At 48.8% G+C, this 26,759-nt stretch overlaps 1 protein-coding gene across 6 annotated transcripts in view; it reads left to right on the top strand.

The window, feature by feature from the left end:
• The window catches only part of LOC108522515 (uncharacterized), a 40,707-nt gene extending 22,914 nt beyond the window's left edge, over positions 1-17,793 (top strand). For 3 of the 6 annotated variants that reach the window (XR_001883505.1, XR_001883504.1, XM_017862748.1), the window contains 2 exons: positions 7,191-7,273; positions 17,346-17,793. Coding sequence is in view for 3 of the 6 variants with exons in the window: in XM_017862748.1 (XP_017718237.1) it covers positions 7,191-7,273; positions 17,346-17,476 (214 nt within the window). In the remaining 3 variants the exon portion in view is untranslated. Of the gene's footprint in view, positions 1-2,538; positions 3,190-7,190; positions 7,274-9,325; positions 9,367-10,968; positions 11,335-17,345 lie in introns of those variants that run through there. The other 3 variants (XR_001883506.1, XM_017862747.1, XM_017862746.1) reach the window with 3 other exon arrangements.
• The last annotated feature ends 8,966 nt before the right edge of the window (positions 17,794-26,759 follow it).

The following is a 26,759-nucleotide window of genomic DNA, read 5'->3' as shown; positions in this document are numbered from 1 at the left end:
ACCCTTCCCAGGGCTGAGCTGGGGCTCAGGTCTCCATGAGAGCAACAGGAAGATTGCTACACAAGGCTCCTAGCCCAGGGGTTGGAGGCTGGAAGACCTCAGAGAGCCTGATTGAAGATCCCCAGGCCTCAGGTTCCTGTTCCTGTTAGTGACAGGGAGATGCACCTCCCCTGCCCTATCACAAGTGCCCTGCTCCAAGCATCAGGGAGAAACATGGAGCTCCTGCTGGTCATGGGCCACACTCCCCTTGCTTCCCTCAGGCCTACTGCTCTCCCTCAGTCACTGGCACCTGCAGGGTGCTGCTCTCTGCTGTCCCCCATGCTCTAGCCTTTTCCTACTGTGTATGTGGGGATAGTGTGATGGGGTGGTGGAGGTCGGGGGTGATGGTACCATAACTTCAATCCAGAGCTTTCCTACAGAAGATCCTGCCTTCACCAGAAAAGTGCTTTAGCAAAGCTCCTCTTCCCGAAGTAGTCCCACCCAAAAGGACCATGAGAAGAGGACCTTATCCTAACTTCGATCGTATTACACTGGCCATAGAGAGCTCCACCATCTTTGGTGATAGAATCAGCAGCCAGAGAGATCTGCTCTGAGAGTGGGAGTTAAAGCAGAGAGGGGAGGCTTGCATTGGTTCTGAGTCTGTGGTTGAGCATCTGATGTCAGAAGCATGACTCCCAAAGAACCTGCTCAATGTACGCTGGGGAAGAAGGCAACTCAACTCAACCCAATCCAACTCAACCCAATTCCACTCCATCCAACCCAACTCAACCCCACTCAACCCAACTCAACTAAACTCAATTAAACTCAACAAAACTCCCATTCATTCACTCCATGATTTAACGAGTATGTACTAGTAACCAACAATGTGTCAACCACTGTGCTAAGTGCTGGGGCTGCTGAAGAGAGCAAATAAGACACAGCCCTGCCCTCATGGAGCTTCGAGTCTGATAGAGGCACTTAAGGGCACATCACAGGTCTGTGTCTCTATTAAGCTCATAGAATGGCCATGGGAGGGTAGGGAGAGGAAAGGCCGTTACCCCTGTGGTCTCAGTGGAGGGACAATATTCATATACACAAAACACTCAGAGAATAAGGCAATGTTTAGTAAGTCCATTGTTGACTCTGGTAACCACCAGCTGTGCTTAACCACTAACTAACCTTGAAAAAAAAACTTTTGGCTGTGCGTGGCTGCTCACCTTTGTAATCCCAGCACTTTGGGAGGCCAAGGCAGGCAGATCACTTGAGGTCAGGAGTTCAAGACTAGCCTGCCCAACATGGTGAAACCACGTCTCTACTAAAAATACAAAAAATTAGCCAGGCGTGGTGGTGTGCGTCTGTAATCCCAGTTACTTGAGAGGCTGAGGCAGGAGAATAGCTTGAACCCAGGATGCAGAGGTTGCAGTGAGCCAAGATTGTGCCACTGCACTCCAGCCTGGGTGACAGAATGAGACTCTGTCTAAAAAAAAAAAAAAAAAAAAAAAAAACCCAAACAAAACAAAAAAATTAGTTCTGACATGAGGGTACTGGACTGGAAAATCCATGTGGACTCTGCCATCTTTCTTGGTTTCTTCTTCCATTTGGCTACCTACCCCCTTCTCTTCCTCCTTCCACCTCACTTAGAGCTAGAAACCTTACATGGCAAATGATTGGATTCTAGGTTTGGTTAAATGCCTACCATTTACAAAGTACATTGCTAGCTGCAGTAAGATTCAGAGGTAAACAACACTGGCCTTCCCCTTAAGGACGCTGAGCCTGACTTGGGTTCACAAATTGCTATGACAGAAGACAGTGAAAGATGCATGCATCTTTGGACTGCATTTTTACCAGTTCAAATATTTTATTTTTAATAATATATAATAAAATATAAGGTATAACAGGGAAAGGAAATGCACAGATCTTAGGTGTGCATTTCCAAGCATTCTGAGTGTGAGTGTGACTGTGTGTTGCAGGGGGAAGGTAACCGGAGAGCTGAGTCCCTTCCCTGGGTATGGGATTTGGAATATCGGTGCTATGATGTTGCAGTGTGTCTGCTGCCTACTGTTTTGGTTTTTAAATTTCAAACTTCAGAAAGGTTATAAGACTATATAAGGAATTCCTGTGTACCCTTTCCCCAGATTCACCAATTATTTACATTTATGAAATTATTTGAGAAAACTTTGGAGACATCTTGCCCCTTTACCCTTAAATATTTCAGTTTATATTTCAAGGACATTCTTTTACATAGTCTAGCTTCCTCTTAGCTGAGCCTTGGTCATCTCATTTTCAGACAGTATTGGGTCATTCTATATCTTAAGTAAAGCTGATTTAATGGGAGAGAGAGGCTGGATTGGTTTTCTGCTTGATGCTGTGCTGGTGGCCTGGCTGCTGGGGGCTGCCTAGGTCACAGGGTCCCCCTGGGAAAATCTGTTGACTTCCGCGGCTGTACTTGAGTCTGCTTGTTACTGGACAGCTGGTCTGTCCCCTTAGAGGCTTGGCTGAACTCTGTGCTCTCCTTCCCTCTACTTTGTTCTCGAGTTTTCTGCACATTCTTCCACCCACAGATGTGAATGTCGTGTGATGTTGGCTTTCCAGTGTCTTGCATGGTGTGGTAGCAGCAGAAATGAGCTTGGCTGGGCACCCTCTCTGGGCCTTGGAGGACAGCCTGGGCCCTTCTGAAAATACAGGCAGCTTCCTTTCCCTGACTCGCCTGGAGGGGCAAGGCCCTGTGGTGCGGTCTGGCTCTGAGGCCTGTGGTCCTGCTTGGGACTGGCAGTCTTAGGCTGAGAGAACATTTTCCAGAGTATAGCCGAGGGACAGAATGTCTCAGTAAGACGGGCTTGGAGGGGCAGGGTTTTGGAAAGGCCTCTGCTTGTTCTGGGAGGCGTTCAGGATGCTGAGGTTTTGGAAATTCATGGCAGCTCTTCACAACTGCTCCCAGCTCTGGGAGGAGGAATAGACGGGTGCTCGTTTCCTTGGGTTCAGTGGCAAAGGTGAAGCCCAGCACTGCCGACCTGGGACCTGGGCCTCTCCATGGCCTGGGGAGGACACTGGACTTTGAAGAGGAGTGCAGCCTAGGAAGCCTGGACCCTGGAGTCATGAGATGCTGCTCCCATCCAGTAAGCCCTGGCTGGAGCTCTGCTGGGCACTGACCCTGGCATAAAACCAGTGGGGCCTCTGGGCCTGCATTCAACTGTGCCTCTGATGGAGCAGGTAGGAGAACCCCCCACAAATCCACGAGGCAGAACAGAACACGCTGGAGGCATTTAACCAGGCAGACAGGTCTCCTGCAAGGAGAGATCAGGAAAGGGAGCGCACAGACGCCCCGAGCTGCCAGGGAATGCTTAGGGGAGGAAGTGAGGCCTGAGACCCCCTTTCTAGCACGCTCTCCCTTCTTCTGTTCTGCTTTTGTATACAACCAACGGTCCACTTCCAGCTCTGTTCTGTGATCTTGGACAAGTCTGTTTATCTCCTTGGGCCCATTTCCCTCCTGTGAAATGGGACGTGGAGCACTGGAGCCACCTTCCTGGGACAGTGCTCAGTGGTAACCAAATGTTGGCGGGCTTCAGAGGCGCTTGGAGAGCTTAGGAAAATGCAGATGCCTGGGAAGTTGGGAGCCTGAATCCCCGGTGGTGAGGCCCAGGCATGTGGAGGCAATGCTTTCAACCAGCTTTCCTGGTGGTCCTTGGAGCGGAGCTGGTAGTTACTGTGGAGGCACCACATCCCCCGCCCCTAACTTAACTGCAGGCTCCTCGGACCCAGACTCGGGCCTTTATTCCTGCATGCATTTTTCCCGGTGTCCGGGAGGGCCTGGTACAGGTGGGGGCACCCGGGCCTGGCCACTGGGCCGTCCACCGGCCCCTCCCACCCGGGAGCCGTGCCATGGCCGGGGCAGCCTGGACGCAACCCCCCTCCTTCCCTATGAGCCAGCTTCAATGCTCCGCATTACCATTTCCATGGCGCCCTCCTCCAGGGCCCCATGGAAATCACGAGGCTTTCTGAGGAGTCGTGCAGACTTCAGAAAAGACCCCGGGCCCCCTGCCCACCCCAGCTCCCTGGCCGCTCTAATCCCGCGCGGGGCGCGAGAGACAGAGCTCCCAGTCTCCTCGCGGCCCGGCCGGGCGCTCATTCTCCCACAGAGCTGACGTTTCTCTGCGGCCCAGCTGGCTGCAGTTTTTAGAAATAACAATATCCCCGGGGGGAGGAGCGGCGGGGTGAATGGGCGCCTTTGTCCCGGGTCCTGTGAAGCCCGATTAATTATCGCGGGGAGCGCGGGCCCGCCGGGGCCCGGGCCCTGAAAGGCCGCTTGGGACGCGCCCGCCGCTCCGCGCCGCCGCACAAAGGGCCGCGAATTAGAGGAAGCCGGGCAATTACCCACCCGCATTTTGTATGTGCCCTTTCCTCGCTGACACTGTGGACGGCCCCTCCCCGGCGGCTGCACTTTGAGGATTTTCAAGCCCTTTCCTTTGGTTACCCAGGGCCGACTGGCAGAGGGGGGCTGGGGGCTTTTGGGGGAGGAGGGGGAAAGAAGCCCAAGAGCCAAGGGCCGAGTGGGATCGTGTGCAGTGGGGGGCGTCCCGGGGTGGGGGGCAGGGAGCGGCGTGTGGGTATCGCCCCTGGGGACCTGGGCCTCAAGTCTAATGCTCTCTCCAAAGCTGGAGCCCGTTCAGCATGCAGATTCCAGGGCCTCACCAGAGAGGACTCCCTAACTCAGTGAGTCTGGGGCGCCCAGGAAACTGCATTTTACCAGTCTAAATATTTTACTTTTAATAATATGTAACAAAATATAAGATATAACAGGGAAATGAAATACACAGATTTTAAGTGTGCAATTCCATGTCACCCACATCTCATCAAGATATAAACAATTCCATCACTCCGGAAAGTACCATGGGTCCTCTTTCTAGTTTCTCCACCCCACTGCTCATCCTCCCAGGTAACTACTGCTCTGATTTCTAGCACCATTCCTAAAGTTTCATCTATTTTTGGACTTCATGATAAATGGAGCCATACAGTATTTGTTTTGTTTCTGACTATTCTCATTTGGAATCATGTTTTTGAAATCCATTCATGTTGTGTGTATTAATAGTTTAGTTTCTTTCTTTTGATTAAACAGTTTTTTTGATCCATTCACCTGTTGATGGACAGACACCTGGACTGTTTCTAATTTTTGGCTGTTATAAATAAAGCTGCTATGATTGTTTTGTATGAGTCTTTTTTTATGTGAACACGTGTTTTTGTCTTTTGGGTAAATGTCTAGGAGTGAAATTGCTGGGTCATAGGGAAGGTATTTAGCTTTAGTAGATTCTAAAGTGGCTGTATGATTTTGCATCTGCACCAGCAATATATGAGGGTTCCAGTTGTTCTACCTTTTCATCAGCACTTGATATTGTCAGTCTTTGTGATTTTAACATTCTAGTGAGTGTGAGGTGGTATCTCACTGTAGTTTTCTGGGTGGGTGATTTTAATGCATGAGTTCCAAGGATTACACTTGGAGAAAACTCCTGGCTAGTCCAATCCTTGCATTTGCCTGCAAGGTCCAGCAGAGGAAATGTCCTCCCCAAGGCCCACAGCTGGTTGAGCAGAGGCAGGATGAGGACACAGGACTCCCGTCCCAAGCTAAAGCTCTCTTCTTGGTATCATGCTACCCCTTTGGCCTATACCTCCTGAGCTTGTGTGTATGAAGCATGAATGGTGCTCTGCCTAGGGCCATTCAAAGTGGACCTGGCAGGACACTTCTGAAGAGTCTCCACCTGCCACCCAAGCAGCAGCATCCATGGGACACAGGTTGAGAGACTGGGCTTGGCCAGGTACATGTGGTGTGCACGTGAACATAGGAACAGGGGTAGGAAGCTGCTGGTTAGCTACCCTTGACTCTAACTCCCAGGACACAGGTGGCTTTACTGCTGTCCACCACCTTGCCATACATTTGAAGAGCCAACTTACGTGAAAGCCTAAACCCTGAGAGTTCCTCTGCTTCAGGTACTCATGGGGGGCTTTGCATATTTTCTGATCAAACACAGAGGAGATGCTTGGTGGATGGGAAAAAGAGAGCAGGAGTCCTGGGGCTTCCAAAGTCTTCCTTTATCTGTAAGCATTGTCCTACGTGTGCTTTTTTTTTTTTTTTGAGATGGAGTCTCACCCTGTCACCCAGGCTGGAGTGCAATGGCGCGATCTCAGCTCACTGCAACTTCCGCCTCCTGGGTTTAAGCAATTCTCCTACCTCAGCCTCCCGAGCAGCTGGGATTATAGGCACGCACCACCATGCCCAGCTAATTTTTTGTGTTTTTAGTAGAAAAGGGGTTTCACCATGTTGGCCAGGCTGGTCTGGAACTCCTGACCTTGTGATCAGCCCGCCTCAGCCTCCCAAAGTGCTGGGATTACAGGCCTGAGTCACCGCACCCAACCTCTACGTGTGCTTTTTAAGACCCTCCAGAACCTGGCCTGACCTGGCAGGAAGACCTTGCTTGTTTCTTCCTGCCTTCACCTCACACGTGCTACTCCAGCAATAGTGGGCACTGGTCTATTGTTGTTCCCCCACCCCCTCCCATCCCCATCAACACAGGTGGTGGGGATTGTGTTTTCCAAAGATGACTGCACCACAATATATCTTACAACGCACATGCTCTTGCAATGTGACTGACACTCCTCCCACTGAGAGGAAGGGGGTCTCTGTTTTCTTAATCAAATTGGGATAGGGGCTTGAGACTGCTCTAACCAACAGACTATGGCAAAAGGGATGATTTTTGATGCTAAGTCATATAAAAGCTAAAACTTCCACCTAGCTCTCTCTCTCTTCTTTGGGATGTGTACTGTAGGAATCTAAACACTGTGCTATGGAAATGCCCAAACTGGCCCACATGGAGAGACCCATGTGGAGGAGATCTGAGGCCTCCAACCTGCAACCAGGTTCAACCACTAGATTTGTGAGTGAATGAGCTTTTAGATGATTCCAAACCCCAGCCTTCAGTGCTTCCAGTGGAGGCCCCAGTCAACAGAGAGCAGAGACAAGCTCCTCCTGCTGTGCCCTGTCCGGATTCCTGACCCTGACTTGATACCAAACATAATTAAGGGTTGTTTTATGCCAATATTATGATAATTTGTTACACAGCCATAATGACTGGAACACACACAAGATTTCTTGCTTCCTCCCCATGTTAATTCATATTCCCCTTGTTCCAAGCCCAGCTCTAAGCTTAACTCTTCTCTTTCAGGTTCAGCTTGGTTGTGACCTCTGCTGGAAGCCCTCCCTGGCCCCCCTGTGCACTGAGCTGGCGGTTCCTCCTCTGTGCCCCAGGTACATGCTCAGATCTGTGTACCCTCCACCTTGTCCTCCAGCTTTGTGTTTGGATGTTCGCATCCCCAATGAAAAAGGCCCCCTGAGAGCTGGCACAGTGCACGTTTCCTCTCCAGACTTCTACGAACCTGGCACATAATTGTTTGCTGAAAGATGGCATGTTCCTAAAACAGAGGAAGTGGAACCTGAATAAAGCAAAATCCAACTTCCCACTCCCTGCTCTCACTTCCTCTGGGACAGGCCTTGAGCAAGAGAGACAGAAAGAACAAGAGATGATCTTTCCCTTTAATGGGATTTCAGTCTGATCAGGGAGATAGTAACAGAAAGACTAGATTAGACTAGTGTGTGATTAAATGAGATTTGCCATCCCCAGAAGAGGGAGAGATCTGCATGGAACAGGGTGGTCAAGGCAGGCTTCCTGGAGGAGGCAAGGACTTGGATTTCATAGTACCAGAGCTCCAGGATAGATCCTCCTCTGATTGAACTCCCCGTTTCTTTCCCATACCCCAACCTTCCCACGTTCCCAGCTGAAGGGTGTGTGTGTGTGTGTGTGCACATATGCATGCACACATGTACACATGTGGTTGGAAAGGGGACATTAGTATCCCTCTCCTAGGATGGAGTCTCAAGGACAGGCCCGTCATCACCTCAGTTTGCCTCTCTCTCTCCCACTTCACCTGGGGAATGGAATAAGAATGGGATAAGTATAATACAATGGGGGGAATGCAGAACCAACTAGATGTACACCCAAAAATGTGGATGGACCTTAAAACAGTGCTGCCTGAAGAAGGCAAGAAACAGAATGAAATCTGCAGCACATCATTTGTATAAACTAAAAATACATGTGCACAGAAAGGCAACTTTTTTTTTTTTTATTTTGAGACAAAGTTTCGACTTGTTGCTCAGGCTAGAGTGCAATGGCACGATCTCGGCTCACTGCAACGTCCACCTCCTGGGTTCAAGCGATTGTCCTGCCCCAGCCTCTAGAGTAGCTGGGATTACAGGAGCCCGCCACCACGGCCGGCTAGTTTTTGTATTTTTAGTAGAGACAGAGTTTCACCATGTTGCCCAGGCTGGTCTTGAACTCCTGACCTCAGGTGATCCACCTGCCTCAGCCTCCCAAAGTGCTGAGATTACAGGCATGAGCCACTGCACCCAGTCGGCAACATATGTTTTATAGAGACACAGACAAAGATGTGATGTCAAACACACTAATGTGGTTGCCTCATTCATAGATGGGCGACTGGGCTGGTGAATGAGGATTAAAGAAATAAATAAATAAAACAAGAGAGGGCCTCTGTACAGAATGGTGATGAGCGTGCCATCGAGGAGAATGATGAACTCAAGCTTTTGCACCTGAGGGCCAAACAAAAGGTCAAAACCAAAATCACTCTTGGAAATGACGTCACCAACTTTAGGATGGCACTCATATCTGTGTGAGTGGGAGAGAGAAGGGATATGGGGCAGGGATTTGACTGTAGCTGTAATGTTTTATTCCTTTAAAAAATAAAAGGTAATCTGAAGCGAAATGTTAGTATCTGTTGAATCTGGGGAGAGGCTATGAGGGTTTCTGTTAAACCATTTTGTATACATTTTAAATACAGTCATGCATGGGTTAATTATGGGGAATAAGTTCTTACAGATACATTGTTAAGCAATTTTGTTATTGTGTGAACATTATCGAGTGAACTTACACAAACTTAGAATGCAATAGCTGACTACACACTTAGACTATATGGCCTAGCCTATTGCTCGAAGGCTGCAAACCCTTACTCTATGTTACTGTACTGAATAATGAAGGCAAATGTAACACAATGGCAAGTATTTGTGTATCTAAACATAGAAAAAGTACAGTAGAATTGTGGTATCATAGTCTTATGAGACTACTATTGTATATGCGATGCTTTGTTGACTGAAACATCATTATGTGGTTCATGACTGTATATCATAATTTAAAAAAATATTTTAAGAGATTGCCAATCAAGACACTACAAACTAATTTTGTGACTTTTGTCAAAATTCATTTCCTTCTTTCTTTTTTTTTTGAGACAGGGATCATTCAAGCAATCCTTCTGCCTCAGCCTCCCAAGTTGGTGGGACTACAGTCATGCATGTCACCATGCTCAGCTTTTTTTTTTTTTTTTTAATTATTGAATAGAGATGGGGTCTTGCGATGTTGCCCAGGCTCATCTCAAACTTCTGGACTCAAGTGATCCTCCTGCCTTGGCCTCCCAAAGTGGGATTACAGATGTGAGCCACCGTGCCTGGCCCTGGCTTAATTTTTTATTATTTTTGTAGTGACAGGGTTTTGCTATGTTGCCCAGGCTATCTTGAACTCCTGGCCTCATGTAATCCTCCTGCCTTGGCCTCCCAAAGTAGAATTCATTTCTGATGTTAGGTTGGCCTCTGAACAGTTTTACAGAGCTGAATGCTCTAGTCTTCTGTGACACTGCCCTTTTTTTTTTTTTTTTTTTTTTTTTTTTTTTTTTTGAGACAGAGCCTCGCTCTGTCACCCAGGATGGAGTACAGTGGTGCAATCTCTGCTCACTGCAACCTCCAGCTCCTGGGTTTAAGCAATTCTCCTGCCTCAGCCTCCCGAGTAGCTGAGACCACAGGCCTGTGCCACCATGCCAGGCTAACTTTTGTAGTTTTAGTAGAGATGGGGTTTCATCATGTGGCCAAGCTGGTCTCGAACTCCTGACCTCAAGTGATCCACTCACCTCAGTCTCCCAAAGTGCTTGGGATTACAGGCATGAGCCACCACACCCAATGACACAGTCTTAATAAGGAGAAGAATATGAAGAATTTGACTTTTTATTGATGCTAAAAGCATTAATAAACAAGATCTTTGGAAAAATGTGGAAAATGGAAAATGTCACTGCCTGCTGTTTGTAGGGTGAAATCAAATGGCTAAACAGCTATAGGAACACTTTGTTCCCACTGGTTGGTTCAGATCAACTTCCCAGGACTTTGTGGGAAGCTCACAAATCCTAGACAATCGTACTGCACTGCTGTAGGAATTCTTGGAGGGCTGGAAGGCTCACAATTAGGGCCTTTTCTCTGGGTACCAACCTGACACCCACGGCAAGGAGGCTGAGCAGTTGTCTATGGCATAGATGCTACATTCTGTGACTCCTCCTGGCCCTAGCCATGGCTGATTGGTATAGAGGGTCAAAGTTAGGCCAGTCAGATTATCTCTCTCAAGTTTCTGGAATTCTGAACTGGGGCGGAGATGGGGAGCTGTGAGAATGCGGTTGCTTTAATGGGAATGTTCTGGTGAGGAGATGCATTGACTCCAGATGCTTACATCCTTTGCTGAGGCTCAATTGTTCAACCTTTTCTTGAAATTTAATAAATCCATTATTGTGATTTGTCAGGGTTGATTTCTATGACTTGTCCTATGGAGTAGGTTACTATATTTTTGTCTTCTCACCTTCCCCTGGTGCTGCTGTTAATACATATGGTATCTTTATTGAGTTAGAAAAAGATGCCTGGCTGTGGGTGGACAAGCAAGAAAAGTTTTCTTTCCTCCAGGCAGACACAGTCCCTCACCAGGGTGGAAGGTGTGGCTGGTGGAGTGCAGGCTGGGTTTCAGGCCATACCCTGCTCACTTCCTTGGCCCAGCCCTTTTGTGCATCACACAGATGGCATCCCCATTTATGGCGGTCTTACACCTGTCCACCATGTGCTTTCAGGATGATCTATCTTCTGCAGCTAAGTGTCATTCAGAATACGAAGGGCTATTCCAGACATGATTCACGGGACATGGTCTATCATGCAAGTCCTATTCTGGACTTTAAGGCTCATGACAAAGATGTTCAAAGTCAAACCTGCTCAAAGTCAAGACTTAAAGGAAATGTAGGAAAACTCTCTGGCCTGATAAAGTCCACAGAAGCCTCATCTTCTTCTGATGAATGATCTTCAGGCTTGAAAGCATGCCTTCCTCCAAACAGGCTGGCAGACATTCTTGAAATGTCAAAGGATAGGCCAGGGGTGGTGGCTCACACCTGTAATCCTAGCACTTTGGGAGGCCAAGGTGGGCAGATTGCCTGAGCTCAGGAGTTCAAGACCAGCCTGGACGATGTGGTGGAACCCCATCTCTGCTAAAATACAAAAAATTAGCCGGGCGTGGTGGTGCATGCCTATAGTTCCAGCTACTCGGGAGGCTGAGGCGGAAGAATCACTTGAGCCCGGGAGGTGGAGGTTGCTGTGAGCCGAGATTGCACCACTGCACTCCAGCCTGGGTGACAGAGTGAGACTCCGTTTCAAAAAAAAAAAAAGAGAAAGAAAGAAAGAAGGAAAGAAAGAAAGAAATGCCAAAGGATACTCCTCCATCCCCCTGTGAAAAAAACTAGTGGTGAGAAGATAAGACCAAGATCACAGGAACAGATGACAAGGAGGTGTCTGAAGGCCACAGTGAGAGTGACATGGAAACCAGCCAAGGCACTGATGGCCATGGGAAGAAAATGATCTCAAGGAAGAGATAATTCCCTGAGAGGAGGCTGCTCCAGCTCCGATTTGTTCACTCATTTTACAGTCAGGAAGCCACTCCCCCCGCAAAGAAGACAATGTGAGTCCTACTACCTTTCTGAAAGCAAGCTGGGTAAGAAAAGCAAGACGGTAACTTTCCCAAGTCAGGGAACCCCTGTCTCCCCAACTTCTGCATCATGTAGACCATTTGTGTCTACAAATTACAGGTGGCAGTGTAGACTAGCAGTTGAGAATGTGAATCTAGAATCAGAAGGCCTGGGTTCAAACCTCAACTCTGTCACTTTCCAGCTATTTGGCCTTGGACATATTACTTAAACTCGTGTGTTTTAAAACATGTACACAATCCTTTGACTCTCTTTCCATCAAGAAGTGCAGCCTATGTTGCTTCCCTTTGCACCTGGGTGGAAATGTGGCAGTGCCTAGACAAATAGAATGTGGCAAGAGTGGCACTGTGTAATTTCCAAGGTTAGGTTAGAAAAGACCCTGCAGCTTCTGATGATTCCTTTAGGGACACTTGTGTGGGGAGGCTTCAGCTGCTGTGAAAGAAACTCAGCTACCCTGAGGCTGCCTTGTAGAGGGACTGTACTTAAAGTAAGAGATTCCTGAGAAGCCCTAGTCATCCAGCCCCAAGCAGTGTGAACCTTCTAGTCTAGACCCCAGCATTTGAGCTGACCTCAGCCCCAGCCACCAATTGACTGCAAACTCATGAGACACCCCGAGTAGGAACTGCCTAGCTTAGTCCCCGTCAACCCTCACATTTAATGAACAAAATAAATGATTGTTGTTGTCTTAAGACCACTGTTTGGGGATGGTTTCTTATCATGCAATAGATAGTTGATGCAGACTTTTCTATAACCTGGAAATGGAATGCTGCCATCACAGAACCTAAGTCATGTGGCTTTAGGACTGGGAGATGGGCAGAGATTGTAAGGACTTTGAGGATATTGTAGATGGAAGTCTGATAGTTCTCAAGGAAGTAGCTGATGAGGGCTTAAAGGAAAGTAAGAAAATGTTATTGGAAGCAGAAGGAAAGGGGACAAACCCTTATTATGTAGTGGAAGAAAGTTAGCAACATTGTCACTTGAAGCTATGTGAGCAATAGAAAATGTGCCTAATGAAGGCCGGGCATGGTGGCTCACACCTGTAATCCCAGCACTTTGGGAGGCTGAGATGGGCAGATCACATGAGGTCAGGAGTTTGAGACCAGCCTGGCCAACACGGTGAAATCCCTTCTTTACTGAAAATACAAAAATTAGCTGGACTTGGTGGCTCATGCCTGTAATCCCAACTACTTGGGAGGCTAAGGTTGCAGAATTGCTTGAGCCCAGGGGGCAGAGGTTGCAGTGGGCTGAGACTGTGCCACTGCCCTCCAGTCTGGGTGACAGAGTGAGACTCTGTCTCAAAAAAAAAAAAGAAAAAAGAAGAAGAAAATATGCCTAATGAACTAATGGTTTGGGCTAAAACAATTTTTAAGCAGACTGTTGAAAATGCTAGTTGGATTAGAAAATGCTAGTTGGGCTGGGCGTGGTGGCTCACACCTGTAATCCCAGCACTTTGGGAGGCAGAGGCAGGTAGATCACCTGAGGTCAGAAGTTCAAGACCATCCTGGTCAATATGGTGAAACCCCATCTCTACTAAATATACAAAAATTAGCTGGGTGTGGTGGCGGGCACCTATAATCTCAGCTACTCAGGAGGCTGTCAGGAGAATCACTTGAACCCGGGAGGCAGAGGTTGCAGTGAGCCAAGATCGCGCCATTGCGCTCTAGCCTGGGCAATAAGAGCAAAACTTCATTCCAAAAAAAAAAAAGAAGAAGAAAAGACAATGCTAGTTGGATTATTTTAGCTGTATATGATAAAGACAGAGAAAGATGAGTTAAAAGGAAGCTTTAATTTTCAAGCAAAATTTATAAAACATAAAAAAGAGTCAGGGGCTTGCTGGGTTTGAAAACCCAGATGGCAAAAGATTCTCAAAGTATGAAAGGGCTTCAGGACAAAGATAAAATCCAGAGTGGGACTATAAGAACCTTTGTTAAAATCTCAGAAATATCTAAGGCTTCATAAAATATTTTGAATAGACAAAGTCCCTCTAAGTATTTCAAGAGTGTGCCCCAGTGCTCACTTCAGCAGCACATATACTAAAACTGGAACAATACAGAAAAGATTAGCATGGCCCCTGTGCAAGGATGACATGCAAATTCATGAAGCATTTCATATTAAAATAAAAACAAATTAAAAATAAAATAAAAAAGAGTGTGCCTCACAGATCCTCTTCATTAAACAACAGGGCTGCTAAATATCCTAAGTAAATTGTTTTACATCAGCCTCACAAGAAGAATGTAGAGAATGTTTTCTTGATGAAGTGTGTGGTTATAGCTTTTGACTAATAGGGTGAGCCCCAGTAAGATTCATGGGAAACCCACACAGTTTTTAATATAATTATTTTGTCAGAAGCACCACCATCTTGGGCAAAAAGGGTCAGAATAGTATGAAATGAAAAAAGGCTTTTGGACCCCCAAAATTCTATAGGAAGGAAACAGGCTGAAAACTACTCAGTTGGAAACACCAGATGTATTAGTCTGTTTTCACACTGCTGATAAAGACATACCTGAGACTGGGCAATTTACATAAGAAAGAGGTTTAATTGGACTTACAGTTCCACATGGCTGGGGAAGCCTCCCAATCATGGCAGAAGGCAATGAGGAGCAAGTCACATCTTACATGGATGGTGGCAGGCAAAGAGACGATGAGCTTGTGCAGGGAAACTTCTCTTTTTAAAACCATCAGATCTTGTGAGTCTTATTCACTATCACAAGAACAGCATGGGAAAGACTTGCCCCCAAGATTCAGTTACCTCCCACCAGGTCCCTTCCACAACATGTGGGAATTCAAGATGAGATTTGGGTGGGGACACAACCAAACCATATCACCAGCCATTTTTTATAGAGAAAGAAGGATGATTCAGAAGGTGGAACCAAGAATCTAGAGAACAGAGCCAAAAGCCACAAAGAATCATTCCCAGGCAGTAGGACTGAACCCTAATCAAGAAATTAGCAATACAATATGAGCCTGAATGGATTTCAGAATTGCTATGGACCAGTCATGGCTGTGTGCCTCCTTTCCCCTCTCTTGAATAAGAGTGTTTATAGTGGCTACACTATGCCTATCTCATCATTGGATGTTCAGTGTGTAAATAGCAGATAACTTTTTTTTTTTTTTTTTGACACAGCATTTCACTCTTGTTGCCCAGGCTGGAGTGGAATGGTGTGATCTTGGCTCGCTGCAACCTCCGCCTCTTGGGTTCAAGCGATTCTTCTCCTGCTGAGTAGCTGGGATTACAGGTGCCTGCCACCATGCCCAGCTAATTTTTATATTTTTAGTAGAGACAGAGTTTCACCATGTTGTCTAGGCTGGTCTTGAACTCCTGACCTCAGGTGATCCAACTGCCTTGGCCTCCCAAAGTGCTGGGATTACAGATGTGAGCCACTGCACCTGGTCCAGTAGCAGACAACTTGTCTCTTTAGTTCACAAGTCTCTGAATAAAGAGGAATAGTACTTAAGGAAATGAGCCTGAGAAATTGCATCTGAGGAACTTCCTCCATACCTGGATGGTTTATATAATGGGACCCTAGACCTCTCTAGCCTAAATCTGATGCCATAATAGATGAGACTTTGGGGGATCTTTGGAAAAGAATGAGTATATTTTGTATGTGAAAGGAATGTAAATAACTTATGTCCAGGGGATAGACTATGGTGGTTTTAAATATGGCTCAGATTGTTGACACATTTCCTATCAAGAAATGGAACTGTTTTTCCCTCCTGCTGTACCTGCGGAGGGCTTTTTGTTGTTGTTGTTATTGTTGTTGCACTGAGTCTTTGTTTTTTTTTTTTTTTTTTAGATACTTTAAGTTCTAGGGTACATGTGCACAAGGTGCAGGTTTGTTACATATGTATACATGTGCCGTGTTGGTGTGCTGCACCCATTAACTCGTCCATTAGGTATATCTCCTACTGCTATCCCTCCCCCATCCCCCCACCCCACAACAGGCCCCGGTGTGTGATGTTCCCCACCCTGTCTGTGTCCGAGTGTTCTCATTGTTCAGTTCCCACCTATGAGTGAGAACATGTGGTGTTTGGTTTTCTGTCCTTGTGATAGTTTGCTCAGAATGATGGTTTCCAGCTTCATCCATGTCCCTACAAAGGACATGAACTCACCTTTTTTTATGGCTGCATAGTATTCCATGGTGTATGTGTGCCACATTTTCTTAATCCAGTCTATCACTGATGGACATTTGGGTTGGTTCCAAGTCTTTGCTATTGTGAATAGTGTTGGGCAGGCCTTTTTAACTGCCTTAACAAATAAAATGAGGTAGAAATGACACTACATGGCTTCCAAGTTCTGGATTAGGAAACGTGACGCAGTTTCTGTCTCTCTGGATATGTGCCTTTGGATCACTGAGTGACCATGTAAAAAACTCCAGCAATAGCTGGGCAAGGTGGCTTACGCCTGTAATTTCAGGACTTTGGGAGGCCAAGGTGGGTGGATCACCTGAGGTCAGGAGTTCGAGACCAGCTTGGCCAACAGGGAGAAACCCTATCTCTACTAAAAATACAAAAAAAAATTAGCCAGGCGTGGTGGTGGGCGCCTGTAATCACAGCTACTCAGGAGGTTGAGGCAGGAGAATTGCTTGAACCCAGGAGGCAGAGGTTGCAGTGAGCCGAGATTGCGTCACTGCATTCCAGCCTGGGCAACAAGAGCGAAACTCCGTTTCAAAAAAAAAAGGTCCAGCTATTTTGGGGCTACCATGTTGGAGAGCTCAGGTGGAGAGGCCACATAGATAGAGAGATGCCTGAAAGACCCTGGCTTTCGCAGCCTCCACTTGTTTGTGTCCTCCCAGCCCAGGCGCCAGACCTGTGAGTGAAGAAGTCTTGAAAGTGACCCCATCCTCAGTCACAGTCTGACTACAACTTCATGAGACCCCAAGCCAGAACTTCCCAGCTGATCCAAATAAACCACAGATGATGATAGATGATTATTGTTGTTTTAAACCACTAAGTTTGGGGGTGGTTTGTTATTCAGCAATAGATAAACTATTTTCTAAGTGATCTAGAAAATAGGACAAACAATAATACCTACTTCAAAGGAGGGAAAATGAATAAGGAGTAAATGAGTTAGACGTCATAAAGCACTGAGCTCAGGGTCTGGTATGCAGTAAACTCTCAATGAATGTTATTTACCCTTTACAGAGCTTCTCAGTGGCTGGTATCCTGAATGACAGTGAGTCCAACAAAAGTGGTGTTTACTTTAACTATACTCTATTTAAGAAGTGACTATGTGCCTGACAGTGAGTGAGTGTTGAATAAATGAAAAAAGAAAATGATTTTCTGTTTTGCGGGGTGGTAGCTACTCTCCAAAGATGGCCCTGGAGGATATTCAGTCCCTTGTAGAGTTCCCTCCCATGCTGAATCTGGTCCAGGCTTGTAACTCACCTTAAGCAGGAAAATATGGCCAAAGTGGTGCCATGCCATTGCCAGGCCTAAGCTTTAATAAGACTTGTTGACTTCCACTTTATTACTTCTAGGAGCTGTGATGGAAGAAGTCTGGATACCCTCTTGGAGAAATCCACACGGAGAGGAGATGTGGAAAAGCCACATGGAGAAGGAGGGGCCCATAGAGGACAGAAAGAGAGAAGGAACCCCAGCAATGCACTAGTCCCAGCCGAGCCCAGCCCTCCGGGTCCTTTCCAGGGTGCTCGACATATAAGGCCATCATCTTGACTCAGCCAGCCCAGTCTAGCTCCCAGATGACTTCAGTTCCAGCTGCCATCTGGCTGCAGCAGCATAAAAGTCCCTCAGTGAGATCAGTGGAAGAACTGCTCAGCCAACTTATAAAGTTGTGAGAGATAATAAATGTTTGTTGTCCATTTTAAGCCACTGCATTTTAGAGTGGTTTGATACATACAGGTAGATAACCAAAAAGTAAGTGCCTAGGACAGCGCCTGCCATATAGCAGGCATTCAATAAATATTGACTGACTAAATGAATGAACCTCTTCGTTCTCTTGCTGTCAAACCTTTTCTGCCTGGGTCTGGGCCTCCCGAGACGCCCTCCTTACCTGCTGCTCACCCCTCCTCTTCTGCCTTGCCCATGTTCCCCATGGATTAGGGGACTAAAGTAAAATGGGTGCTCCTGTTGGGCTCCCAAGTGCACAAAACCCTGAAACAGGTCTCCCTTGTGAGGAAATTCCAGGATGTAGATCTCTAGGTATAATGGAGGCAGGTCCCTTTAAGTTTGTTAAGAGAAAAGAGAAGAGAGAATCTGTTCTGGCTCTCTCTGGGGTTTGAATTCCAGCCACTCTAAGTCCTGACTGTGTGGCAATGAACTGCTGATTCAACCAACTTCCTTATCCGGAAAATGGGTTCGATGTCAAGGCCTTAGTGTAAAAAAGTAATCATGACGTCCTTGGTACAGCACCTGGAGTGTGGGAGGTGCCATGGGGCCATTAGTGTGTCTGCAACGTGGATGAATCTCATAGACAGGATGAACTAGGTAAGCTGGTCGTGAAAGCACATACTGTTGGTGATTCCATTTCAATGAGGTTCAAAAAGAGGCAAAATTAATTGATGGTGAGAGAAGTTCAAAATCATGGTCACCTCTGAGGGGGATAAATATTGACTGGGAAGTGGATCCAGGGAATGTTCTGGGCTATTTGCAATGTTCTACATTTCATCCAGGTGTGTGTACATATGAAAGTTCATCAGGTCACACCATTAAGACGAGTGTGTTTTATTGAGTGTGTTATATCTCCCTAAAGAAGTTGAAAAAATGTTTGCTGTCTTCCCTTCATGCAGGAGTGATCTTCAGGAATTCTCCAATTCTAGGGCCTCTTGCTCCTCGTGGGCCGCCTGTCCTGCCCCCTCACCACAAGTCTGCCCTAGAGCAGCTTCGGCAATGATATCTTCTTGCATTGCATCAATTGGCTGGCTCTGCCCAGCCTGGCCTGGGGATCATGTTGAGGGATGCATTAACCTGCTCCTGAGAGGGCAGAGTAGCTGGGCTGGGGGTCCTCGATGCCTCTGGGGGCTGATGAGTGGGAAGGAGGTCTCATCTCTATACACGGGGGTGTCTGGCTGTGTTGGGGGCCAGGGGTGTTTGGAATAAGCAAACAACAGTGGCACATCCTTGGCATGACGGGCCTGGTTCCTGGAAGGAGAGCAGGGAGGGGTGCTGCTGAGGGTGTCCAGGCTGGGCTGAAATGAAGAGCTCGTCCTGCTCACAACCCTGCTATTTGGAACCTGGAGCCATGACGTCCCTCAGAGTTTCCATTCTCTGTGCTGCAGCTGTTGGTTACGTGTTTCATTCAAAATGCTTTGCAGGAAGCAGCAGGTTTTACATTCCAGAGTTTGTAGTCATTTTTTCTCTCAGAGCTCTCGGGCTGGGATTAGAATGTTCTTCAAACCACACTGTCCTTGGCTGGACTCCCAAGAGGAAGTGGGTGGGGCTCTGGGGAAAGAGAACATAGGCCTAAATTCAGGGACGGAATGAAAAAAGATTGGCCAGGCGCAGTGGCTCACGCCTGTAATCCCAGCACTTTGGGAGACTGAGGCGGGCGGATCACCTGAGGTCAGGAGTTCGAGATCAGACTGGCCAACATGGTGAAGCCCTGTCTCTACTAAAAATACAAAATTAGCTGGATGTGGTGGTGGGCACCTGTAATCTCAGCTGCTTGAGAGGCTGAGGCAGGAGAATCGCTTGAACCTGGGAGGAGGAGATTGCAGTGAGCTGAGATTGCACCACTGTATTCCAGACAAAGCAAGACTCCATGTCAAAAAGAAAAAGAAAAAAAGATTAAGGCCAGCACAAGTAACTCCTAGAGGGTTCAGCTGAGTTGAGGCCCAGGTATGGTGAGGGGTAGAAAGGTGGTGGGTGGTGGCTCTTGCCCTCCCCAGCCTTAGGCCAAGGAGAACACAGAGCCTCTGGTGTATGCGTGCACGTATGTGTGTGTGGTGGTGGCGGGGGGGGGGTAAAGAAATAAGTGTGCATCACCAACTTTGATTTTTAGTGCAAAAATTGATTAGTAATGTATTCATTCAATTAACATTTTATATAACATGTCACACTTTCACCCCGTTTTCAGATAAACTCAGAGTTTTGATTAATGAGACGTTACACGTATTTGATATATATTTCACTTCNTGGCGGGGGGGGGGCGGGGGGGCGTGAGACAGAACAGCGTCAGTGCTGGCCTTTTATCCGGATGGACACACTCATGCAGCCTCTCTCTGTGGTCACTGCCCTTGGGCTGAGGGAGAGAGTGACATAGGTGTCACTTGCTGAGGGGACAGTGGGTGACGTATGCTCAGGTTTGGGGCAGGCAGGGGAGTACATTAGCACATGGACCACATAAATACATGGATCCAGACAAACAATGATGAATGTTTGCTAGAGTGTCTGCTATGCTCCTAGCACCAGGCTGGATGTTGGGAATAATACCACAGGTGCAAGATAGACTCCATGGCTGCCGTCACAGGAAAGCCTGGCAGAGATGGCCTGGAAGGTGTCCACTGGGATAAGGAAGGGAGAACAGATAAAGGCAGTGGGGGTTGGTAGGGGCCAGACTCCAGTGGACAGAGATGGGGGCAGGTGAGTGTAGATGGCTATCGTAGATCCCGGTAAGGGGTGGTACCCAGAGAGTGTAAAGGAAGGGGAGAGCCCAGGAATGAACTTGCAGCGGGTGTGGAGTGGCTGAAGATCTGGAAGGGGAAGGCGACGGACAGGATTAAGTCTTGGGGTCCTGAGACAGGGCTCCCTCTCTAAGTCATGAAAAGCCCAGAGGTAGGCTCAAGAGGAGGAGGAAGAGGAGAAGGGGCAGGGGCCACAGGCAGCCATCTCTAATCCAGTGCCACCCTTCCCTTTGCAATCCTGGGGCAGAGGGAAGGGAATCCTCCCTAAGGGTTATACCCTCATTAGACTCTAATGAGAGCCTAAGTCTGGCACTTTAGAGGTGACAAAGCACTTTTGCTTCCCATGTAGGCAGAATTCTAAATATGGCCCCCAAGATTTCCATCCAAATCCCTGAACATGATGAGACATCAAGTCCCCAATCCTGTGAAATTATATGGCAAAGGGATTTCAAAAACATCATTAAGGATAGAAATCGGTTGACTCTAAGTCCAAGAAAAGAAAGCTGAGCTGGTAGGGGCCTAATCTAATCACATGAGCCCTTTAGAAGAAGAGGGTTTTCTCTGGCTGGGGGCAGGAAAGGAGGTCACAGATGTGAAGTGTGAGGGAGGGTTCGATGCATCTTTGATGACTTGAAGAAGGTGGGGACCATGTGGAAAGGACCCGAGAGAGAGCAGCTTCGAGGAGCTGATAGGGATCCCTGGCTGACCGCCACCTCAGTCCTGCAACTGCAGGAGTGGAATTCTGTCACAACCCGAATGAGCTTGCAAGGAGATGCTCTCCCAGAACTTCTGGAAAAGAGTTTCTAATAGGAGCCAGCCAGCTCACACTTTGATTTTTAGCTTTTGAGATCCTAAGCAGAGATTATAGCTGAGCCCACCTGGACTTCTGACCTGAAGTGTGAAATAAGAAATGGGTAGTGTTTCAGCTGCTAACTTTGTAATAATTTGTGGTTCAGCAATAGAAAATGAATATACTCCACTTTCTCATTTCACCCTAAGAAGGTCTTTGGGAAGCATCTGATGACTCTCCCTTTGCAGATGGGACAGGCTGAGTAAGGCCCTTAGTTTACAGGTACCCGGCTGGGGCTCAGGGCTGAGCGTAGCTGATTTTTTGGCATCACAAACACTTTTCCTACCTGAACGGCCACAAAGGAACCACAGGCACTCAGGCTCGGCCAGGAGCACCAGAGGTGGGGGACCCACTTCTCACACTCCCCTTTCTAAGATGCACCCTAACAGATGTGATCCTGCTGGAGCCTGCAGGGTGCAAAGCCATCCCAGCCCCGCCACCTCCCTGGAGAAGAGCAGAGCTCTTGGCAGAAACCAGAGAAGGGCGGTGACCTCAGCCTCCCCCTTCCTCTCAGATGACAAGTCTGGGCTCTGTTAAGGCAAGAGACAGGAACTGAGATCCAAGGAGCCATGAGGTTCGGCTTCCCCTCCTCCACATCCAGTAAAAAGCATTCTCTGACTTGTTGGGATGGGGATTTTTTAAATTTTATACTTGCTTTCTGAATCATTTGTTGGGCACAGTCGGGCATCTCCTGGGAGTCCAGAAATGTTTGCAGGGAGGGAGGTTTTGTTCCTGCTCTATTGATTAAAAAGCCCTAATAAAGGTTTTCTCATTCCTGCAGAGGCCTTTTCTAAAACCTCCTTAATTCCTCCCAGATGGTGTCCAGTTCTTCCTCCCCAGCAGGGTGGGGCCTCAGAAAGTAGGAGGGCTTTGTGTCTGGCCGACTGGGGATCTCAGCTCTGTCACTTAGTCCCTGAGGGGTGCGTGGGGGCAGGCAACCTCCCCAAGCCTCAGTTTCTTCAGAAGGAGTTTCTAAGATGCAATAAGCCAACGGATATGCACAAGGTACCTGGCAGGCAAGAAGGAGGCACTCACTATTGCTTCCTTACCCGTGTCACTGACCACAACACAAGAACTACCTTGGACATATTTTTTCGACAAAAGAAAACAATTTTGATTCTCATGACAGGCAGGCCTGGTCGGCCAGCAGCAAGAATCTTCTGTCAGCAAAGTTTGCCTTTGTGCTCCACCTTCCCGAAGCTACTTCCTCTATCTGTGTAGCATTTCCTTCTTTCCAGCCCTCCCTGGTCGGATCCTAGGCCCTGGGCGCGGGGACGCACTGGAAACCTCGGCAAGACTCTTTCAGTTCAGTATTGCAGAGAGAGGGCAGGGTTGAATGGTGGAATCCCAGACCCCGGGGCAGATGTGCCAGGGTGGGAATATTTTCGGGCAGGGGAGGAAGATATTGCCAAGGTCCCTCCAGGTGTCTGTCGGGTGGGGGCCAAAAGCAGTGGTTGTGGAAGCTCTCTCCTGCTTGGGTTTCTCCTGACTGTGTATTTGCAGGTTTGGAGGTTTGAGCTGAATCCTCTTAGATGCGGCTTTTGCTGTCTTTGACATATGAGAAAAATCTGCTTGACTTCAGCTTTTCAAAGTTTCCACGGTGAAGCCTGGGCTGAGCAGGTCCTGGGGGCAGAGTCTGGGAATGTGGGAGTGGTCATGTGTTTGTCGGGGTGAGGGGTGAGAGGAGCTTCAGGGTCTGGGCCCCAGAATAGTTGGCCCCATGACAAGAAGATTGGAGGGTTGGTGAGGCTGTTTTGTCTGCTGTTCCCCATGGCTTCTGGGGTATTCTGGGACGGATGGTATTTGAGGGCCAGTGTAAGTCCCTGGGATTTGAGAGTAAAGCTAGTGCCTCTTGGGGAAACCTTCCAGGGCAGAGGCTGAAGGAGGTACTGGGATATGAGGGGGGTGTCCATGCACTGGGGCCCTATGCTCGGACTGGGATTTTGAGGCCAGAGCCCAGCACTGCCTTCAGCTGCCTCCACCCTCCTCCCCTGAGCTGTGGGCTTAGAGCTGAGCCAAGCATAAAACAGACAGCCTCTCTCTGCTTCTCCGTCCCCACCCCCACCCTGACGGAGTCTGGTTTTCATCACTCATTAATCACTGCAGCTTCCCACAGCCTATGTCTGTCTGTCCACACTCACCAGCCCCCTGGGCCCTGGGGGGATGGATAGACAGACAGGCAGATGGTCTTTAACTTGGGGAAATTTCGGGTCACATTGTGGCCTGCTCCCTCCCCCAGGGCAGGGGAGAGGCATGCTTCCTGGGTTGTTAGAGGTCACCCCTACCCCCAGCCCGGCCTGAAGCTGCCAGCCCGACCCACCTCACCCTGGCAGCAGGCGACAGGGGCCATTAGTTGTCCTGTTCACCAGGAAGGAAATGGGTTGGAGGGCTGAGGAATTCTAATTAAGCTTCCCCAGCTGGCAGGCCGGCTGGCGGGTGAGAGCTGGCACCTCCACCCCGCTAGAGTCAGTGCCAGCCCTGTCCGCCCTGGCCCGCTTGGTGACCACCTGCCACTGTGGGAACCCCGGCCTTGGGCTGCCTCGCAGAACCCCTGAAGATTCCCAGGCACTGGGGTTCTCGGCCCCTGCCAGCCCCCCCTGCTCCCCTCACATCACCTCTCTGCTCTTGTCCTCCCTCCCCTTCCCCTTGACCTCACCACCTTGACTTATCTGAAAGAGATGGGGTCTCCTGGGTTGCATTGCCATGCGTGACCCCACCCACCAGCCTCTCATTGCACCCCCGCAACCAACTCTGGACTCCTGAGTTCTGATCTGGGTCTGCTCTGACCCCACTGTCAAGTTGGAGCTACTCACAGCCTCTCTAGGCCTCAGTTTCCTGGACTCTAAAGTGAGGTGAAAATTGCAGTTCTGCTACATCTCTTAGGGTTACCCTCCTGCTATGACTAGTTAGAATGCCATTGGTTGAGGGTCTGCTGGGTGTGGAATATGATGTGCAACTGGTGGGAAAGAGTATCAGGTGCCCCAGGTAGGGTGCCCAGGGTCACCCTTACTGTTATCCTCATCCCAGGGCCATAACATCACTGAATTTGACCACAGAATTTGCCTTCTGGGCCCTCCTGGCTTTTGTATACACTTCTCTAGGACCTCCCTGCTGACCTCGGCCTCGGCGTCTCCTGCCTTCCAAGAGGATTTGTCTTTTAAAATAGGAGACTAAAGAAAGCAGCACTTGTCCCACAGAAAAAGCATTCTCTAAAAAAAGCATGAGGTTTTACCGGTGGGACTCCAGGGGCTGCTGTAGTTGAGTGGGGGACATTCTAGGTGAGGCAGGGGGTGTGGAGGGAGTGTGTGTTTCAATGAGGTGGCTGCCAGCTTACCTTACCTTGCATGGGGTGGGGAACCCCAACCGCTACACTGGAACCTTCCCCCTCTCAACCCTGGACTTGTCCCCCTCCTCAAATGTCCCTTATGGGAACTGGGTACACAGTGGCCATTGTGGTGTGGGAGAGGAGGCAGGCAGTGGCAGTTAAGAGGGCCACTTTTGGAGTCTAACAATTTTGCGTTTGAATCCCAGCTCGACCATTTGCAGGTTGGATGACTTTGGCCTCTGTTTCTTCATCCATAAAATGAGGATCATAACAGTACAGCCTACCTGGTGGGGCTGTCAAGGATTAAGTGATATAATATGGTTAAAGTCATGGTGCCTGGCCAGAGAGGGTGCTCCATACATGGTTGACAGTGCTGGGAAGCCCTTAGATCTCCCACGTACCATGGCCTGCCTGCCATGCAGGGCACTGACTAAGGGCTGGTGGGCAGCACAGCCTAGGGCTGGGAGTGATGGTGGGGAGTGGCAGGCAGCCATGGGCTCCCCAGTGGTGGCCACAGCAGAGAGCTGGAAATGAGACCAAGTGTGGTCTTTCCTCCCCGGTCCCACGCTCCGTGGTCCCCCAGAGCTGTGTCCCTGGAATCTAGGAGCCTCCAGCTCTGGCTACACACCAGCCTTTCCTCATGCAGGCCTCTGTCTTTACAGCCTCCTGTTGGCTCATCTGCCCTGGTGGGTGGGAACAGCTTCACAGAGGATCAGAAGATGACATGGATCTCCAAATGGTTTCCACTGGCGCCAGAATGCTGCATAGCAGCCAGCTCGTAGCATTGCCATGAGAGATGGCAAGATCCCCAGCAGGGGCAGAGCCCCTCAGAGAGCAAAGCCCGCCAGAACCAGGATTCTGAAGTCACAGGACTCCTTCCCACAGATCCAGGATAGACATCTGCATATCATTGCACAGTGGTTTGCATACATTTGCATCCAAGTCCACATCCACTCCCTCCATACTGTTCCTTTTTCCACCTCTAGTAAGAATGAATATTTAACGTGCCACTCCAGAGTTATAGTAACTAAGCCCCCAAACCCAATTCCATCCATTTCAAGTGTGTTTTGAGGGCCTGATGTCTGGACCAGGCTTTATCAGAGATGGAGGATGAGGAAACTAGAGTCCTTGCTTTTAGGGTACTCACAGCCTAACTGGGGAAATCCACAGATGAGATCCAGGAAAAAGAATTAGGGTGCATTCCAGGATGCAGTAGTTATAGATGAATAGGGTGCTGGGATTGGGGGCAGGAGCTCCAGATGAGCTGGAGGAGCATGAGCAGTAAGCTCCAGGGTCCCTGGCACAGAGCTACACGTGTGCTGGCCACTGCGTTGATGAGGAGTCTGTGAGTTTTTAACTCAACCCCTGTCCCATGGCTCTCTCTGGTACAGGAACTACACATGGTTGCCTTGCATTGTACCACAGGCCTGCACTCCACCGCAACAGACTGGACCCAGTGTGGGCCAAGGACAAAGGCGGCCTTCGGTGAGGTAGTCGGACTTGGGAGCTCTGAGTGGGTGGGAGTGCCTGTCCCACCTACTCCCATCCATGCGCCTTCAAGTGATACAGAGGAGGGAACCGAGGCACAGAGGGCTGGGTAATGCACTCAAGCATCCACACAGGAAGAGGAACTGGAAGAGGAACCAGAAGAGGAACCCAGGCAGCTCGGCTCTTTGGCCGGTGCCTTTGGCCACCATACTCCATGGTGTTCCACCAAAGGACATGCTGGGCAGGAGTTAACAGACCATCAGGGGTTGGTGGGGCCGGCTCTGGAGTCCCACTGCCAGGTTTTGGCTGGCTTCTTGATTGCATCCTGTTTGATCAGCTGGGTCTTTCAAATCCTGGTTCCACTGATTGTCAGTGGTGTGACTTCAGGGAAGCTGCTCGATTTCTCCACCAAGGTTTCCTCACCTGTGGAGCGAGTGCAGCGAGGGCACCTATTCATGGGAACCTGATTCACCTGGCACCGTGGTGAATGTGCAATACATGTCTGCTGCTGGGTGGTGACTGATGGGGAAGGTCTGACAATGGCTCGTTGAGGGCATGTAAGGAAAATGGGCTGGCTGGAGCACAGGCCACCCAGGAGAGGAGAGCCGGACAAGGCTGGGCCTGGGGAAGGGAGCCCCAGTGCCCTCCA

Source organism: Rhinopithecus bieti, unplaced genomic scaffold (genome assembly GCF_001698545.2).
Source record: "Rhinopithecus bieti isolate Rb0 unplaced genomic scaffold, ASM169854v2 scaffold_61117, whole genome shotgun sequence".
Classification (NCBI taxonomy): Eukaryota; Metazoa; Chordata; class Mammalia; order Primates; family Cercopithecidae; genus Rhinopithecus; species Rhinopithecus bieti.
Note: the sequence above shows the minus strand (reverse complement) of the source record. Positions and strands in the feature narration are given on the sequence as shown.